We start from the raw sequence: 17,751 nt of genomic DNA on the forward strand, positions 1-17,751 counted from the left end.
CCTTTGATAATTCAAACACTACATGGTTGAGTACATAGTGCATAAGCTCAGAGTGTATGGTATGTCATTTGGGACGCAGCTTTAGCTCTTAAGCGCACATGTATTCTTTTTGTAAATATGACTGAGGAGATAACAATTAGAGTCTAATGTTTCAAACATAATGTAATTGTTGACAGTGTTTTGTTTAATTCAGTACTGCACATCAGCACTGACACCACAATATAAAATGTCACACATCATCACTGCTTTTTCATTTATATTTATTCAGTGTTGTTTAATTCATGCCAAGCCATGATTTATCTGTAATCAACTGTCCAGACCCCCCTAAAATCAGAATTTTATGACACTGCACTTTTATCAGGCCCTTGAGGACAACACCTACATAACAGGAAATACCCTTAATTGGTCTCACCAGGGGCGGAGCATCTGAAAATAGGCTCTTGTTTAACCACAACCACATCCCTCATGTCATATTTTCGTCACAAGCACTCTGACTGTGCATGTTGATCGGTAGATTGGCATGGTATAAATGTCAAGAGTTATGCTATGTACGACTGGTGTTTGATTGAGAACAAAAGAATTGAATATTTTCACTCCGATTTGAGATCTTTGTAAACAGATTCAATGGGAACAATATCAAGGTAAGTTTTAATGTTCCTCTACTTCTTTTATAGGCACTTTCGAGCATCTTTTTGAACTCTACAATATCTTCTTGTTTAATACAAATATGTTGATCAAAGACTAAACCACGTATTGAGGCTTAAGAGGAAAAATATTTCATACATTATTGTCATGTCGTACATTTTATATGTATAAAAAAATGTAAAGTGTGTGTTATTTTTTTAATATATTTTTTTACTTACATTTGCTGTTGTTTTAATGTTTTGGTTAACTTTAGAATTTAAATGACAACAAATTAAAACATAACAGAAGTACAAAAACGTATGTACTTATTTTGCAGTTTGCATGTGGACTCTTTACAATGCATTTGAGCAGGGCTGACCGCAGATTTTTTCCCTGTTCCTACATGATGGCTCTATGGCAAGCCATAGCCTTGCTTGGGATTTGTGGACTTATTAAGTGCAGTAAGTGTATATTTCTTGCAATACATACATCCCTCTTGTCTACATCAACCATCTTATAAAACAAGTGCAGACGTAGCATTTATTAAACACGACACCCTCAAAAGGATGTAGCAGTAAAAGTGATTTAGCTGGGTGTCCTTTGACCTATTCAGGTGTTGCTTTGAGGAGAAATGGTACCGTTTCTGTAGCTCAATTGACCACATTTCCTCTCACATCACTGTTTGCAGATGATGGCGTGTGCAACGTGACCTGCACCACAGACTTTATCTCCATGCTCAACTGCTCCAATTCTGACTCGACAGGAGCAGCTTCTTGTCATGTTGCGGCAGATTGCAGGTACAGATCTAGCACAACGTGTTCTTACTTGAAGTCAGAAAGTGACTCATTTTGCTGGAACCTAGTCTAGACTGTTCATTGTTTTTAAACCGCCAATACAATTGAGCTACATGTTATTTAATTGGCACATTTTCATGTTTTCCAGGGATGAATATTATGCTACAAATGGGAGCTGCACTATCAAAGCGCCACAGTCCTGGTGCACAATGGAGCCAGAGGATATGGAAATGATAATGTCCTATGATACTAATTGCTCTATCATAGTCACACAAATAACCAAACAAGGCAATATGGAGACCCCAGCAAAGAGTCACTCAGAAAATATTGTTTTATACAGATTTGGTATGTCCTGATATCTACTTGGTGTAAACGTCATATCCGCCTAATTTTTTAGAGCGTGGGTGGGCTTTTGTAACTCGGAGACTTCCGCTGTCGATTGCTTCAGATTATTTTTTTTAGCAGCACAGAAATGATGTTATAATGCTGTACACAGCAAACTGTTCTTTTTTATCGAACTATTTTTGTGGTTAGTGAATCAGAAGTCTTGAATGTTCACCAAAAAAAATACCTCACTTCTGCTTTGCATAATGCAGTGGATACAGGGAGATCCAAATGTTCAAGAACGCCAGTGCTCTCATAGTATTTGGTTTATCCTCTTTTGACAAAATGTTCTCCAGCATGATCTGTTCCGAAGAGCAGTCTTGAGCTTTAATGAACATAACCTTTTTGGTGTCAAATGTAAAAATCCTAAAACATTCTGGTTAAAATGAGAGCTTGGTACAAGATTTTGAATGCGATTTCAGGCTTTTTGGACCCCATTGTAATTTAATAGTCTTGGTTACTTGTGTACAGTGCACTAACATTGGTTTTCTTTTTGTTTCATAGTTAAACCACAACAACCGTTCAACCTAAATATTACAAAAATTGGTGGAGATTATAACCTAACTTGGGATGTGGCTTATACAGAAAACTTTCTGTATAAAGACTTATACTACACAGTACGGTTACGAACTAAAAGTGACCCAGAGAAGGTAAAACTTGTTTATGTGTGTGTCATTATATGCATACTATAAAATCTTTAACTGACATTTTCTGAATGCGGTGTGATGCTTCCTCAGACGGCACAAATTTACGTCCTGCAGCAGGAACAACAATCATTGGTTATCAGCGGTGAAAAACTCCTGCCAGGAAGGCAGTATGTAGCAGAAGTTAAGGTTGCAGTGCATCCTTCAACTTTTCCATCCATGTGGAGTGAATGGAGCAACAGTGTTGAATGGACATCTGACCCTTCACAGTCAGAACAGTTCTATTTCCTGCTGTTGGCACTTCCTGTTTTGATGGTGGTGCTGCTTGTGTACAGTGGGAAATTGTGAGTATCAATCTTGCTTTATTTTGTCTAATATTTCACTTTGTTTCAGTTCAGATATGCGTTAGGCTGAAATAAATGACCTTTCTCAGTACAAACTGTTTACTCGAGAAAGTCCAAATTAAAATCAAGAAGTCTGGCTCCTTGTAAAGGCCATGAGGCACATTTAGGGAATTGTACAAATTGCAGAAGTGAAGCAAACTCAAACCTGTTTTGTTATGACTGTTAGTCAGTTTATGAGTCACATGAGTCACTTTTATTATCTGTAAGTCATACATCTGTGAAGCCCGTATTAACCTTTAAAACGATCTAGATCAGTTCACTCATTCCTAAAAATTTAAAAGATGATGTACTGAGATGATATCCCACAAAGTGGCGGCCTGAATAAAAGACTACAGACGAGTGTGATCTTACATTTCGATAGTGCCTCCTCTAAATGAGTTTTCCAGTAATCGATATGACGCACTTACCGTATATGAATAGTTCTTTCTCACCTCCCACGTTCACGAAAACCACAACAGCAGCAGATATGTTTTTGCAGACGGTCTATTTTCATGTAGGCCAAAAACTGGAGGAAGTCGAACGTACAAGCTCTGCAAGCGGATAAAGCTAGATGTTTCTCATGACAGCCACGGTTTCCATTTCTTTTTTAGGGCACCCAATCAGCATGTGTTTTTAGCAGAGTTTGGATTTGCCGCATTTTTGTAGTGTGCATAACTGATTCGGCTACTTTCACATTTTAATGCTGTGTGAAGCTGCTTCCAAACAGTCTCTGTTGTATAAAGCGCTATAAAAAATAATGCGGAGTTGATTTTGTGTCCTAGAAAAGCAGCCTGTTAATGCACCCACCAAACTACACTTCAGCCCTGTAACATTTGTCTTTTTGCATCTACAGAGGGGCCATCAAAAAGCTGTTCTTATGGCAACACATCCCAAGCCCTCATGAGTACTTCACACCACTCTACAATTCACATCAAGGAGACTTTAAGGTATGCTTTCTTTTGACTTTGTATACATTTCTGGTGCACAAGCAGAAGTCTCTGTGTGCGTGTGTGAGCACGATAACATGTCTTATCAGGGGACTTTCAGAAGTGCGACATGCTTAACCTCACTTGCAAGAGGGGAATGTGACATTTGTCAAATGAGTCAGACTGTAGGGGCTTCAAAGGAACAGGAGGGCTCACTTAACATTTGGCTGAGATTGCGTTAAACATGAAAACTGAAAGTAGCAGTTTTCCCCTCTAATGGAAAGTACTATGAGTTCAAACCTAAACTCTGATAAGGTGGGTAGTTATAAATAGTTGTTTTTAACTAAAGGGGAATTTAGTGAACATTCCGCTGGGTAGGCTAGAGTGAGCTGAAAGTACTACCCTTTATCTCAGACTTGGCACAACAAAAATATAATAAAAAGGTTTGAGAGCTACCTCTTGAGTTATTTTTGTCCCTCTGAGGACTTTAGTAACTCTGACAAGATATTAATAGAAACAGCATTTCTGAGGAGTTTGAGGATTTCTTTAAATCCTAAGCGTTATGAAATGTGGCCGTATCCTGAACCTGCAAGACTTGTGACACCAGCTTTGTTTCGGTAAAACTCTTACTGAGGAACTGTGGCAGTTGTATGATTTTATTTTATTTTTTTATAACTGCAATTGAACAAGTTTTCCGGTAGGGGTCAGTAACACGCTGCATCAACAACAGCGAGGTCTGTGTGACATCAAATCGAAGGTTTAAAACATTGTCATCTTTATTATTTTTTTAAATATATAATTCCAAAAGAATTTACTTTAATATAATTAAATTAAATGACATATAATTATAATTAAAATAATTTTACATACTGTGTCAAAACAGTAGTGTTCGTGGGATAAGTGTTTTTGATCTACTCTGTGTTTGCTCTAAATTGTTCCATGACACCGTTCCATTTTCCTACCGTTCTTATTCTAAAATAGATTTCTGAGAATATGATACAAACTGACTGATTAAAATAACTGAACGTTGATTTTTTTTTTTTAACCTTGTGTTATTTTATTTATTTAATGTGTCGTTGTACAGTTACGTGTTTAGAAAATTTGTTTTCATTCTGAGTGGACCAAACACTCGACAAATGTTGCTTTGTGATTTATGAATTAATGTGTTAAGGAGCATTTACTAGCCATTCATACGGATGTAAAATCATTTAATGAATTAACTTTTTTATTTTTAAATTTTTTTTTTATTAACACATTTTTAAAAGTCAGGAAATGATGGTTAAGTTGATTAGGGAAGTCATTTGCATTATAGTAGGCGTCGTTTGTGACGAAGTGGTTTGATCTTAATCTGTGTTTTAACAAGTTAATTTGTTCATGGGTTCATAAGTTCATTTGGTTTAGAATTTCATACAGCTTTAAGATATGTAATTTATATATGGAAAGTCTTAAATGAATGCTCATATTGAGCAAGGATGCATCAGATTGATCAAAAGCGACATTACTAACATTTATAATTTTATAGAAGTTTTCTATCAAATATATATAGATATAATATATATATATATACAAATAATATATTTTATATATATATATAATATATATATATACAAATATATATATTATATATATATATATATATATATATATATAAAAAGTCATTCACGGTTCACCACAAAAGTTTTAAGCAGCACCAATCATTCCAATAATAATAATAATAATAATAATAATAATAACAATAAATGTTTCTCATGGGGCAAATCATCAGAATAAATTCTGAAGTATCACGTGACACTGAAGGCTGGAGTAACGATGCTGAAAATTCAGCTTTGAAATCATAAGAATAAATTACATTTTATAATATGTTCAAATAGAATAATATTTTGAAATATTGAAATACAAACTGTATAAATGCAGCCTTGGCGAGCATAAGAGACTTCCTGAATCCAAACTTTTGAATGATAGTGTATATATTTCACACCACTCTTCGAGATGAAAATGATTTTAAGAATTAAACTGTGTTTAGATTTTTGAGAGGGGCATACAGAAATGTATTTTTATGACAAAGGATCTTCTTGTGTTTTATTTCAGAGGTGGGTCGGACCAGTCCTGACCTTCAACAGCTTTGATGTCCTTGAGAAGAGCACCACTCTGCAGGTGCTTTGTGAGAAGCAGCAGAATGACAGCTCAGAGGAACCTGCTAACAGGACCGGCGAGCGGGACTTTGGTCCGGCGGGTCAAAACTCATCTAAACTCTACTTCCACGGCAGCAACAGTCAAGGCCTCGCACACTCCGGCGGCCACATATCGATGGACACCGTTACGGTATCAGGTCAGGAGGGCGTCATGGCTGACTGGTCCAGTGATATCCAAAGGCGGAGCCTAGAGGACTTCCTCAACGACAAAGACGCCGATCAGAGAGCGGCTGAGATGAATGACAGACAGCCTCTTGTACCGGACGGCAGGAGGAGTTTACAGGGTTCAGACTTTGATGACTGGCATCTACAGGAGCACGATCTGGAGAACATGGAGCAGGTCTCGCTGGACTCCTTCGGTTCTAATGAGCAGTCCGATGACGGCTACCCACAAATGGGTTTGGATTTGGACACCATAGACAGTGGATTTCTGGAGTCTGATTGTTCCAGCCCCTCTGCGTTCGATGGGAACGAGCAGATCGATACTTCATCGCTGGATGGCGTGGGACGCTCCCATTCAAATTATGTCAAACAGTGGTTGGCTTTTACATCAGTTCAAGTTGATGCCCAGAGCAATGGAAAGTAGCTGTTCGTGGGAGTTTCTATTGCTGCAACAAACTAAATCACAGCTGAATAATAGACGATAGAAAGTGAAAGCATCTACAAAGTGTTTGAAGACTTCACTAGTCGGACCTAACTTGCGCACAATGTGTTTTATTGCACTGAACTGTATTTGTGGCATAAATGGACTCATTCGACATCAGCTGTGTGATCATTCACAGGACATTGCTCTACATTAAGACTGCAGGACAGTATTTGTGGCTGCATCTCAATTTGCAAACTATCATTCCTTTAGGTCTATAGACTAGTCAAGCTAGTGCCATATTTAATATGACAGGATTGGAAACGAGGCTGTGAGAGAATTCAAAGAATTGTAGTGTTGTTTAACAATATAACAATTGTTCAACTGATGGAAAACCATTTTTTAGTTGACAACATTTCTAGAAAACAGTTTCAAAAGTTGTGCATTGTGAAAAAGACCTGACCTATGACCTTTTATACAGTGTATGTGACATTGGACAGTATGTAAGCCTGTCCTTCACAGCTTCGTTTCGATCTGTGTTACATTCTATATGGTGTCTAACCTGATTCAGTTCTGTAGTCAGAGGTTGTGCTACTAATAATAATTATTTGTCACTCTAATGGACTGGGTTGTACTTTTTCTGTCAGACTCTATTTTTATATCTCAGTAAAATATTGTTACACTCGATATCTTAATGTGACTGTGTCACAAGAACTTCAGAATCCCATGAATTACACTCTTCAAATCCTACTTTTGAAATCCTACTACATTTTAAAACCTTTTTCCTTCTCTTGGACTACTGGAGTCCATTTTTGACTGAGAGTAAAAGGAAGAAAAAAAAACCTGAAGTAATGGTGAGAAAGTTAAAGATAAAAAATATTTATAGGCCTAATTGCATTTTCAGATGTATTACAACCGTGAGATAAGAGGTCACAACAAATAAAGTCACAATTACATGCAATAACATCTCTGATTTAAAACCAATGCATAAAAAGATATTTGTGACTTTATAGCTCAGATTCACAACAAATTAAATCGTAGTTGTTTTTTAAATAATTGATTTGTACTCTGAGGCAGGATTCCATGATTAGTGTCCTTTAAGGCCCGCTCACACCAAGAATGATAACTGTAAAGTTCTAAAAATCATTTTACATTTAAGAGAATTCATACCACAGCTATAACAATAACATTTATAGTGGTACGGTTCCACTTTCAGAATGATATTTTCCATCTGGTGAACAATAAAGGCATTGGCAGCCAATCAGAATCCATCGTGCTCTAACAAGCTCAGGCATTTTAAAGTGCAGTCGACAGAACTGCAGCATGCTTCTATAATGAAAACAACTTTATTGTGCATTGGCGTGGATGCTAATATAGTTAGCATTCTGGGTGTGAATTATGTAAAGTATTTTGAATTATCATTATGCATTTACAGTTTTGCCAAATTAACCACACAACATTTAGTGTGCAAGAGTAGAATTAGTGCATGCCAAAATCATAATACATTTTATTTGTATTTTTATAATAAGTTAAAGTTCAAGATTCGTTCGCTTGTAAACCCCATACTAATCAACTAATATTCAGAGTTTTTACAGAATGTGTAAACATGTTTGGAACCTAAGATAAGTAACACATATAGCTACATGCTAACACAAATAATACACAACAGGAGTCTGTGGTGATTTTATGATGTGGTGTTATGTCAGTACTGGCATATCATCTTACTACAAACTCAGCTGCAGCTCTGTGCTTTCCCAGCAGCAGTTGAAGTAAATTCATTTGGCATGTAGCAAAAGTATGGGACGTGAGGTGCAACCAGTGTTTAGGTACTGTTTATCTAATGAGGTTCTTCTGTCATTGCACACAATGTTGCAGTTATCAGAGCTTTCTCTGAGCAAGATAAGGCATGTTTCAGACAGATCTACAAAATGACAGCCTCCTGATAATACTACGGGTATTTCTACATTTCAGATCTTTTGTACAAATCGTTAGTTCAGGAGACAGATGAAGAATTTAGAATTGTTTTGGGAATTTTTTTTTGTCAAGTGCTTTTTAACCTTTGCATTTTTCCATTAATGCTCTGATTTTCATGAAATGATTCATGCACTTTATTTTAATGATAACATTATTTATTACTAAGGAAGCAGACACTTTGATATTTGTAGGTGATTACAAATGTTATTTGCAGCTAGAATGGAGGGTTTGAAAGCAAACTTACATTTCCTTTTCAGCCTTATTACTGTACACTTTGTTTGTTTAATAGGCTATTCAGCCAAATAAGTATTAACAAGTATTAACTTTTGCTTATATAAGAAAAATCGGCTTGTATAGTAACATTTGTGGCCTTATTTTTCTAACTGTATATGCAGGATCTCTTTTAAAACGTTTTCTGCAACAGCTGAAAGTGAAAGAAGAAAAAGACACCGTGACATACAGTAGAAAGCCACAAATGAAGGTTCACATTTGTAACATTTAATCTCTTAAATCACTGCGCTAAATGTCAGCTGCAGTCATTTATAGAATCAGTCATACATGGGGAAAGTCACATCGATATGTTTCTGACTGGAAATGTTTCAGATGCATTATTCATACAATTTAGTATAATAAAAAAATAATAAAGAATTATGTTTAGGCCTATTCAAAATGCATTCAGATCCTCCCTCTGATATAATACCTATATGCGAACTCTTTTGAGGGCAAACTTTCTCAATGCTACAGTTACATGATGTTGTTTATATGGTTTAAAATCTCCTAAGTGAATGTGTTAACCTGCAAAAGTTCATTTATTGTGAAAGTTTAGTGTGTAATTCCATTCGTGGAGTTTGGTGAAGTGAGAACCTTGAGATACCATCTTCACTAATGAGAGATTTTTTGATAAAATTTGAGGTTAAGACCTCCTACATAAACAGGAACTTCTCTGTATATAAAGTCATGTTGATGCCCTTCACTGCCTCAGACTTCAGCTTTCACGCTTTTATGTAATGTTTCTCTAATGCTTCAGAATAAATTAGGTGAGTTAATATGAGTCTTCTTTCAAATTTGAGCGTACACATATACTTGATTTTTAAGCATCTGGGTGTTTTGACTTTTGCAGTTTATTCTCATTAGAATGAACATCTGATTATGTATCACTTAATAAATGGAATCTGAGGGGGTTTTATATCGAAGGTTTAAGATGAATCGTTCTTGTATTCCTCACCTGTAAGTCGCCTTTAATGTCTTCTACATGAATAAATTGTTGCATTTATGCTAAACAGTTCATGTCTTGTCAGTTGCATGTGCGGAGCTGTGTGAGTTCTGGCCAAGCTGAAGTCTGGAAGAGCGCATTCTTACAGTTTTGTTAAAGAACAATGAGCCCCACTGGGATTTTCAGCATTTTCTTGGCTTTTTCAGTTCAGGCTAAAGCCGCTTCACAGGGTAAATCATGTTTCTTAAATCTGCAGTTTTAGTCACAATGGATTTCTGAAAATGCATGACCATTTCTCTGTTTTATATCTGACAAAAGAGTACATCTGTGAGACAGATTACTGGCATACCATCAGCTGCTCTTTAAAACTACCAATCACATCCACTAGAAACATATCATACTGGCTGGAGGCTCATAACAGAGATCAGTAAGCATGCTCCAGTTATTCCTTGTCTCTTTAGTAATTCATTCACTATTTTTCAGTGTTTTTTTTTTTTTTTGTGTGTGTGTGTGTGTGTTTTTTTTTTTATGCGAATGAATGTGTGCACTGCGAGATCTTCCTAAACATGGATTTTCACACACAGGAATTATAGATGCCAACTTCAGAGAGTACATGAAGATCACATCTGCAATATCACAGTAGAATCAGGCTTCAGGAGTCTTGATGAATATTCTATGAAACTTCTTTATTTTGAAAATGGAACTGTGAATTCATTTCTGTTGGATGCTTATTTTGAGCCAGTAACAAATAGTGAGTATTTGTATGTAATCAAAGAAAAAAGTGATCTGCACAGTTTATATTTCACATACATGATGCTTCTCTCTTTTTCTCAGTTAAACCAAAAACCCCATTTGATCTGACGTTACAATATGCAAATGGAACGTATCATTTCTTTTGGAAGAGTGGATATGAAAATCATACCTACCGAAAAGCTCTACCTATCAAATATGAATTAAACTACTACAAAGACAGAGATCCCACAAGTGTAAGACTGATTATAGTGATGATTCAATTATGAATGTCTGCCATTCATAGGACATGTTCTCTGAGAACATCCTCTGTTTCACCCACATCAAAGAAACATATGTGACACCATCTTTCTGGGTATTCCTGTTGTGAAAATTGGACAAAAGTGTCAGCTACATGACTAAATGTAAAATAAATGTGTTCTATGAATGGGTTAACATTGACATTTTTTCTTTAAGGAAGTCAGTTTTCAACTAGACGAAGAAATGATTCAGATTGAAGAAATGAGGTTTGATCCGGACACTGTGTACACTGTGATGGTGAAGAGTAAGATAGATGACAGACGGACCTACAGTGGAACGTGGAGCGACTGGAGCAGTGCTGTGAAATGGAAAACAGCATACAGAGGTGAATACTGCGCTATATACTGCTTTATATGTACACTCACATTTCTAATATATCTGTTAACGTAAAATCTCAATCGATCAATGTTTGCTCTGTTGATTGTACAAGATGAGCCCAGTCAAGACATCACGATTGTCATTGGAATGTTTGCAGTGGCTGGACTTTTAATTCTGCTTATGTCCTTTCTTGCTGCCAGGTAATTGTTTATCATATTCTGCTATTGCAGAAAAGTTTTTATTGCGCAATTGTGAAAAATAAGATATAATGAGGAACTCAGGTGTCACAGAGAAGATAGATGTGAATATTGTGTGATATTTATGCATTGCAGATTTAAGATGAAAGATATTTCATGGGTGCCGACACCAGAAACGTACTTCCAGCCACTTTATCAAAAGTACCATGGCAATTTTCAGGTAATATTTCACACTTCAAATAGACCAGGGTTTCATAACCAGGGGTTTAACCCCTTTGGGGTTTCATGAAATGACTCAAAGGGGCTTGTGAGAGAGTGGGTACTTTATGTTGCAGGCTGACATGATACTTCAGAGATTATTCTAATGTTGCTCAGGTTTTATCAACTGGTGCTCAGTTATTAATGGTTGCTATTATTATCAATGTTAAAAAAAACTATTTGATATTTTTATGGAGCATTGTAAGATTTACCCCAGGATTCTTTGATCCTTTGTTGAATTTTTTTTTTTTTTTTTAACATTTTAAATGTGTTTACTTCCATTTTTTCTCAATTTAATTAATCCTTGCTCAAAGTATTAATTTATATAAAAAAAACAGCTTACAAAACTCACTTACAACTATAAAGCAAAACTGTTTTCAACATTGAGAATAATCCGAAATGTTTCTTGAGCAGCAAATCGGTATATTAGAATGATTTTCATGTGACACTGAAGACTTGAGTCATAATGCTGAAAATTCTGCTTTGATATCACAATGAATAAATTACATTTTAGTCTTATAGAAAACTTAATGTAGTTTAAATTGTATTATTATATAGATATATCCATAGATTCAGATCATACTAATGTTTGTCCTGCTTTTTTTCCCAAGTGTTGGGTTTTGGCAAAAACTCCTTTAGAAGATTTTCAAGTTACGGAAGACTTTTCAAAAATCGACAAGATTTCCGAGGTCTTTACCACACTACAGGATCAGGTCGAGTCAACGGGCATGTATCCCACAGCACAATGCCACACACCCTATGTGGGCCCCACAGCTGAGGTCTGGGCCCCGTGCCAAATGCCTGATACGCGCAGTGAGACAAGCATCCCGTGTGAGGAATTTCCTTTGTTCTGCGAAGAGTTGCCTGATAAAGTGGAAAACCTGTTCCAGTCTCTGAACTTGTGTCTGAGTGGGGATGTTCTGTCTCTGAAGGACTCCACTCTTAGTCTTGAGTGTCTTAACAGCTGCGAGACTTCTGAAGCAGCGGTTATCATTAACCCAGTGCCTGCGTGTTTCAAACAAGACTACTGCACTCTTACCAACACTCCCACAGGCCCCGTTCCCACCTTCACCAGAGATGAACACCGCCAATGATTAAATACAGGAAGATATTACACCACGGATTTCTGTAGATATGTAGACATTTTAAATTGATACACTCTTAAAAATAAAGGTGCTTAAAACTTTCTTCACAGCAATGCCATAGAAGAACCATTCAGAGAACCTTCTTTCGCTACAAAGAACTTTTTTTTTTTGAAACATAAAATTTCTTCTGATGTTAAAGGTTCTAAATTAGACCAAAAGGTTATTTTATGGCATCGTGAAGCACCTTTTTTAAGAGTGTATTAAATAAATTTAATGCTGATCGTTTATTAACTTTTGAAGTATGACTGTATGTAATTTATGTTCTAGAACTAAATGCACAGGCCTTTTCAAATAACATAAACAAGACATTCTCACACTGTACCTAAATGAAAACAAGTTGTTCATTGGTGAATTAGCTGTTATACTCCCTCTACTACTTCAGTTGAGGTTTGAGTTTTTGTGTGACCTACTTATATGATTTTGTGTCTTTCATTTTCTTTCATTCCTCAAGCAATATTGGCATTGAATGTATTGTGTTTCCATTTGGGGTATTTTTACTGAGAAGAAAATAATATGTTTTTCATGTGGTTAAGACTGTTAAAGGCAATCCTGAACTGAGTGCAATTTCACCAAGAAGAATAGAAAGATTTTAGCAGTTTAAATAAATTTAAGTAAACTTTACCAGGGTAAATAACCATTTAGTTAAATAAATACTAAATGTATGAAATGAAAACTATAAATATACACCTCTTCATATAAAATTTGTTATTACTGTTCTGTTATTACCTAACCATGCAGTCTGCATTTACAGGCATTTAGAAATTGGGTCATTCCGAAAAACCTCAGTGAATTTAGGTGTGGTGCTGTGATAGGATGCCACATTTGCAATAAGTCAGTTTGTGAAATGTCATTCCTGCTAGATATTCCAGTGTCAACATCTACGTACCCTTACTTCTAGTGAAGGGACAGCATGACATGCAGGTTTTTTCTATATTTAATTGCTATAATTGTGTTACTGGTGCATCTACCAACCCAGAAAACGAAATAATAACAACCCCCCTCCCCCCCTTTTTTTAAGCTTTTCTCTCTAGGCTTGTAAAAAAAAAAACACTAACCACTCAGATTTCTCTTTTCTGTGACATAGAAAGAGGATCTTATTATAATACCACCACTATGGAGTCAATTTAACGCCGCATATATACACAAAAAAAATTACATTTTGCAAACGAAAATTAAAGTATTGAGGAAAATAAATTTGCTTTTTGCAAACAAAAATTAAGAATTGCATAAATGAAACAGCGTGAAAGCAATGATTTTGCAATACATATTTACCATGGTCATATCTATTAATTTATTTGCAACGCTGCTTTTATTTTGCGTCTCAGTCTAGTTTGAGCTTGTGATACCATGTTCCCTTTTGCGCTTCACTTTTCTGCACGTCTCTCTTTGTGGCATTGTTTTGACGTGGGGGCGGAGTCAAGGGACGGGGGCGTGTACAACATGCCTCCCTGGAAGTGACATCATCGGCCCGAGAACCAGCTCACTGATTCAGGTTCTGTCAAGATGAGCGAGACTTTCGAGTGCATCTTTTCTTTTTATTCAATAGCATTAAAACATTCATGTTTTCATTTCATTTACTTTATTAACAAATGTATGTGTATTAGCAGCGTTTGCTCGCGTTAAAAAAGTTGTTAACATGAACATCTGCTGTTTATTTCTCTCGATGTGCACACTTTTATAGCATTAACATGTGTATTGTCTCATTTGGTTAACTGCAAATGTTTGTTTAAAATCTCTTAACTTGTGGGAGGACGCCAGCGCACAGAAGCATTCTTTGAACACATAAAATTTAATTTTTTTTGCATATATATACGGCGTTAAATTGACTCCATACACCACCCCTTAATCTGCAAGTTTCCATCCACAGCAACAACATTGTGTTTTCACAAGTGACAACAGTGTGCCCAGTTCTAGCGACATGCCATAAGTAAGAGTAAAGCATGCTCTGTGTTTGGCTGCACAGACGAGTACAGAACACTATTTAGAGACCCATCCTCAGAGGATACAAGAGAGCAATGGATTTATTGATTTATTTACCTTATATTTTGCTGCTGCCACACAGATCTAATTTAAACATGCAATTTTTTCCCAACTGTTACAGACATAACCAACTGTTTTTGTATGTCATGTTTGTTTTTAACATAAACTTGCAATAAGACGTGAAAGAGAACTTAGTTTAGTTCTCACATGCCATGTCACAGCTGCTTTTCACAGAAGCTTCAGATATGTGTGCAAAGAAAACCCTATGTCAGAAGTTTAAACTGATTTAAAATGCATGATTTCAGTGTGATAGATATGATAATCAAAACAAAACAAATGTTTTTAGCAGATTATATGATGTATAAGCTATAAAGAGTGCATTGACCCTCTGATCTGGATACAGACTTTATCTGGTGGCTACGGTGAGCCTGGAATAAGAGAGAAACAGACTTATATTAGCGTAGATGCAGTGGTGTAATGTAACCAAGTAAAAATACTTCATTACAGTACTTAAGTATTTTTGGGAGTATCTGTACTTTACTTGAGTTAATATATCTTAGCCAACTTTTACTTTTACTCCACTACATTTCCTAATTACAATTTATACTTTTACTCCGATACATTTCCCCAAAGCATATTCGTTACTTACTACAAAACAGTCAGAAGAACACGGACTGCAGGAAAGCAGGTTTGTGACGAATCAGTGGTCTGGCGTTTGCAAGGTCTACTCATAAAAACACCTCTGCTCATGTGCAAACAAGTGTGCGCACCGAGCACAACCACGGATAATTTAATTTCCAACTGAAGTCGAGTGAGGGGTGTGCGATACAGCATCGTCTGTGATAATATGGTAAGTGTTGTTGTAATGATGCATCTGATGTTATCAAGTAGGCTATCATCAAACCATACACAGAGTGAACGCACATTGATTTATTAGTCTATTAAAACTCAATATTACAGGGATTCTAAATTGTAGACGGCAATAATTTTAATAATAATTTTTCTGTGTTTTCTATATTTATATAATTTATATAGAGTACCGTTTTTCTGCACATGCATTAACACATTTAATAATAATTTTGCTAACGAAAATACTTCCAAACAAAGATCACAGGACTGTTTTGCATCCCTGAGTGATGGACAGTGTTTTCTTATGAATCAGCTTTTTGAATGAATCGGTTGAATAAATGATTCTGTGATTCACTCATTAACATGGTCAATGATTTGTTTCTGAATGAATCAGCTGTTTGAATGAATTCATTTGTTTTCACCTACTGGCGGTTGAATAATTAAATTATTTCAGATATCAGTATTTACCGTTTGCCCATTTATGCATCTGTAACTGCAGGTTAAATTCATCCATGCCCCACTGAAATACATTAAACTGTAGGCTAAATGCTATTTCAGATGCAGATTTCAGAAATGTTATCTTATGAAAGACACTAAGTACGGATGAAGTGCTAGTAAAACTTACCCAAAAATACAAAATGGAAGAAATAGTTAAAACTGAACACAATCTTGCTACTCAAGCTATGAAAATGTATATATATCTCTCGTCAGCGTCACCCTGGAAACTTAGGCACACCTGCTCGTCACAGGCTGAGTGGCCACACCTGCGAGAGAGAAAGAGAGAGAGAGAGATCCCCCCCCACCCCGAAGATGGAAGACCTGCTGAAGCACCTCACTGGGGTGAGCATCCGCCAGCAGAAGATCATCTAGCACATGGCCTCCCGACAAGGGGAAACTGATCGCGAGCTTGCCGCACTGCGCATTGCCGCTGCCCCACGAACTGCGCTACCTGACCCCCGTGCCCAGGCTGCACAGCAATTCCCAAGATGACGGCGCATGATGACATCGAAACGTTCTTCCAAATGTTTGAGACGATCGCCACCCGGGAGGCATGGCCCAGGGACGAGTGGGCACGGATTGTGGCGCCGTTGATGACGGGAGAGGCACAATGGGCATACTTTATTCTTACCCCCGGATTGGTTCAAATGAGGACCTGAAAAAGGAGATCCTAGGACGGGTTGGATTATCGCCAATTAGTGGAGCCCAACTCTTCCATGACTGGACCTACAACCCGCGGCAGCCGGCCCCTGCTCAAGTCACCGACCTCTCGCGCCTCGCCCAACACTGGCTACTGGCCAGGGGTCCCACCCCACACCAGGTAGCGGAGCGCATAGTAGTCGACCGCCTCTATCGGGCCCTTCCCCACTCTCTCCGTCAGGCAGCCGGCATGAGGAACCCCACCAATGTCGACGAGCTGGTGGAGGCCACCCAACACTGGGAGGTTGGGGAGCGATCGGCGCCTTTTCCCCGAAGGGTGGTCAAAAGAATGTTGTGGTCAATAGTGTCGAACGCAGCAATAAGATTCAATAGCACTAATAGAGAGATACAACCACGATCAGATGATAAGAGCAGGTCATTTATAACTCTAGGAACCGTTCAGCAGCCCTGGTCACCCGCTTCTCTGTAAGAAGAATACTGTGGTTATCCTATTGCAAACTATCTCCATACCATCTCACCGAAGAATCCACGTACCTGCATCTCTCCCACTGTCTTTCAAATTACCCGTCTCAATAAACCACTGCATTCAACTAACCATCTGCACTGAGTCCATTTGTTACAGGGGTCAAGTTGTGGCTTTTTGATGAGGCTTAATTACAGCCAGTTTAAAGGTTTTGGGGACATTTTCCAATGACAATGAGGAATTCATAATAGGCAGAAGAGGATTTATGACTTCTGGAAGCACCTCTTTTAGGAGCTTAGATGGAATGGGGTCTAACATCCATGTTGTTGGTTTAGATGATTTAACAAGTTTATACAATTCTTCCTCTCCTATAGTAGAGAATGAGTGGAACTGTTCCTCAGAGGGTCTATAGTGCACTGTCTGATGTGATATTGTAGGTGACAGATGGATGGTTATCTCTAATAGCATTAATCTTGGAAGTAATGTAGTTCATAAAGTCATTAGTGCTGTGCTGTTGGGAAATGTCAACACCTGTTGATGCTTTATTTTTTGTTAATTTAGCCACTGTATTGAATAAATACCTGGGGTTATGTTTGGTTTCTTCTTAAAGAGACAA

At 37.1% G+C, this 17,751-nt stretch overlaps 2 protein-coding genes across 2 annotated transcripts; both read left to right on the plus strand.

Moving 5' to 3' along the window:
* Window positions 1-465: 465 nt before the first annotated feature.
* LOC127953251 (interleukin-21 receptor) lies at window positions 466-7,150 on the plus strand. The gene is made up of 8 exons (XM_052552261.1): window positions 466-641; window positions 962-1,085; window positions 1,313-1,421; window positions 1,567-1,763; window positions 2,307-2,452; window positions 2,540-2,790; window positions 3,683-3,776; window positions 5,844-7,150. The coding sequence occupies exons 2-8, from the start codon at window positions 983-985 to the stop codon at window positions 6,531-6,533; spliced, it is 1,590 nt and encodes a 529-aa protein (XP_052408221.1). The 5' UTR covers window positions 466-641; window positions 962-982; the 3' UTR covers window positions 6,534-7,150.
* A 1,308-nt stretch (window positions 7,151-8,458) lies between these two features.
* On the plus strand, window positions 8,459-12,753 carry LOC127953255 (uncharacterized). Its single transcript, XM_052552266.1, has 7 exons — window positions 8,459-9,947; window positions 10,036-10,144; window positions 10,302-10,468; window positions 10,552-11,092; window positions 11,198-11,285; window positions 11,418-11,502; window positions 12,152-12,753. Exons 4-7 carry the CDS (start codon window positions 10,951-10,953, stop codon window positions 12,632-12,634), a joined length of 798 nt encoding a protein of 265 aa, XP_052408226.1. The 5' UTR covers window positions 8,459-9,947; window positions 10,036-10,144; window positions 10,302-10,468; window positions 10,552-10,950; the 3' UTR covers window positions 12,635-12,753.
* The last annotated feature ends 4,998 nt before the right edge of the window (window positions 12,754-17,751 follow it).

The sequence above is a fragment of the Carassius gibelio genome, chromosome B3 (genome assembly GCF_023724105.1).
Source record: "Carassius gibelio isolate Cgi1373 ecotype wild population from Czech Republic chromosome B3, carGib1.2-hapl.c, whole genome shotgun sequence".
In the NCBI taxonomy this organism is placed as follows: Eukaryota; Metazoa; Chordata; class Actinopteri; order Cypriniformes; family Cyprinidae; genus Carassius; species Carassius gibelio.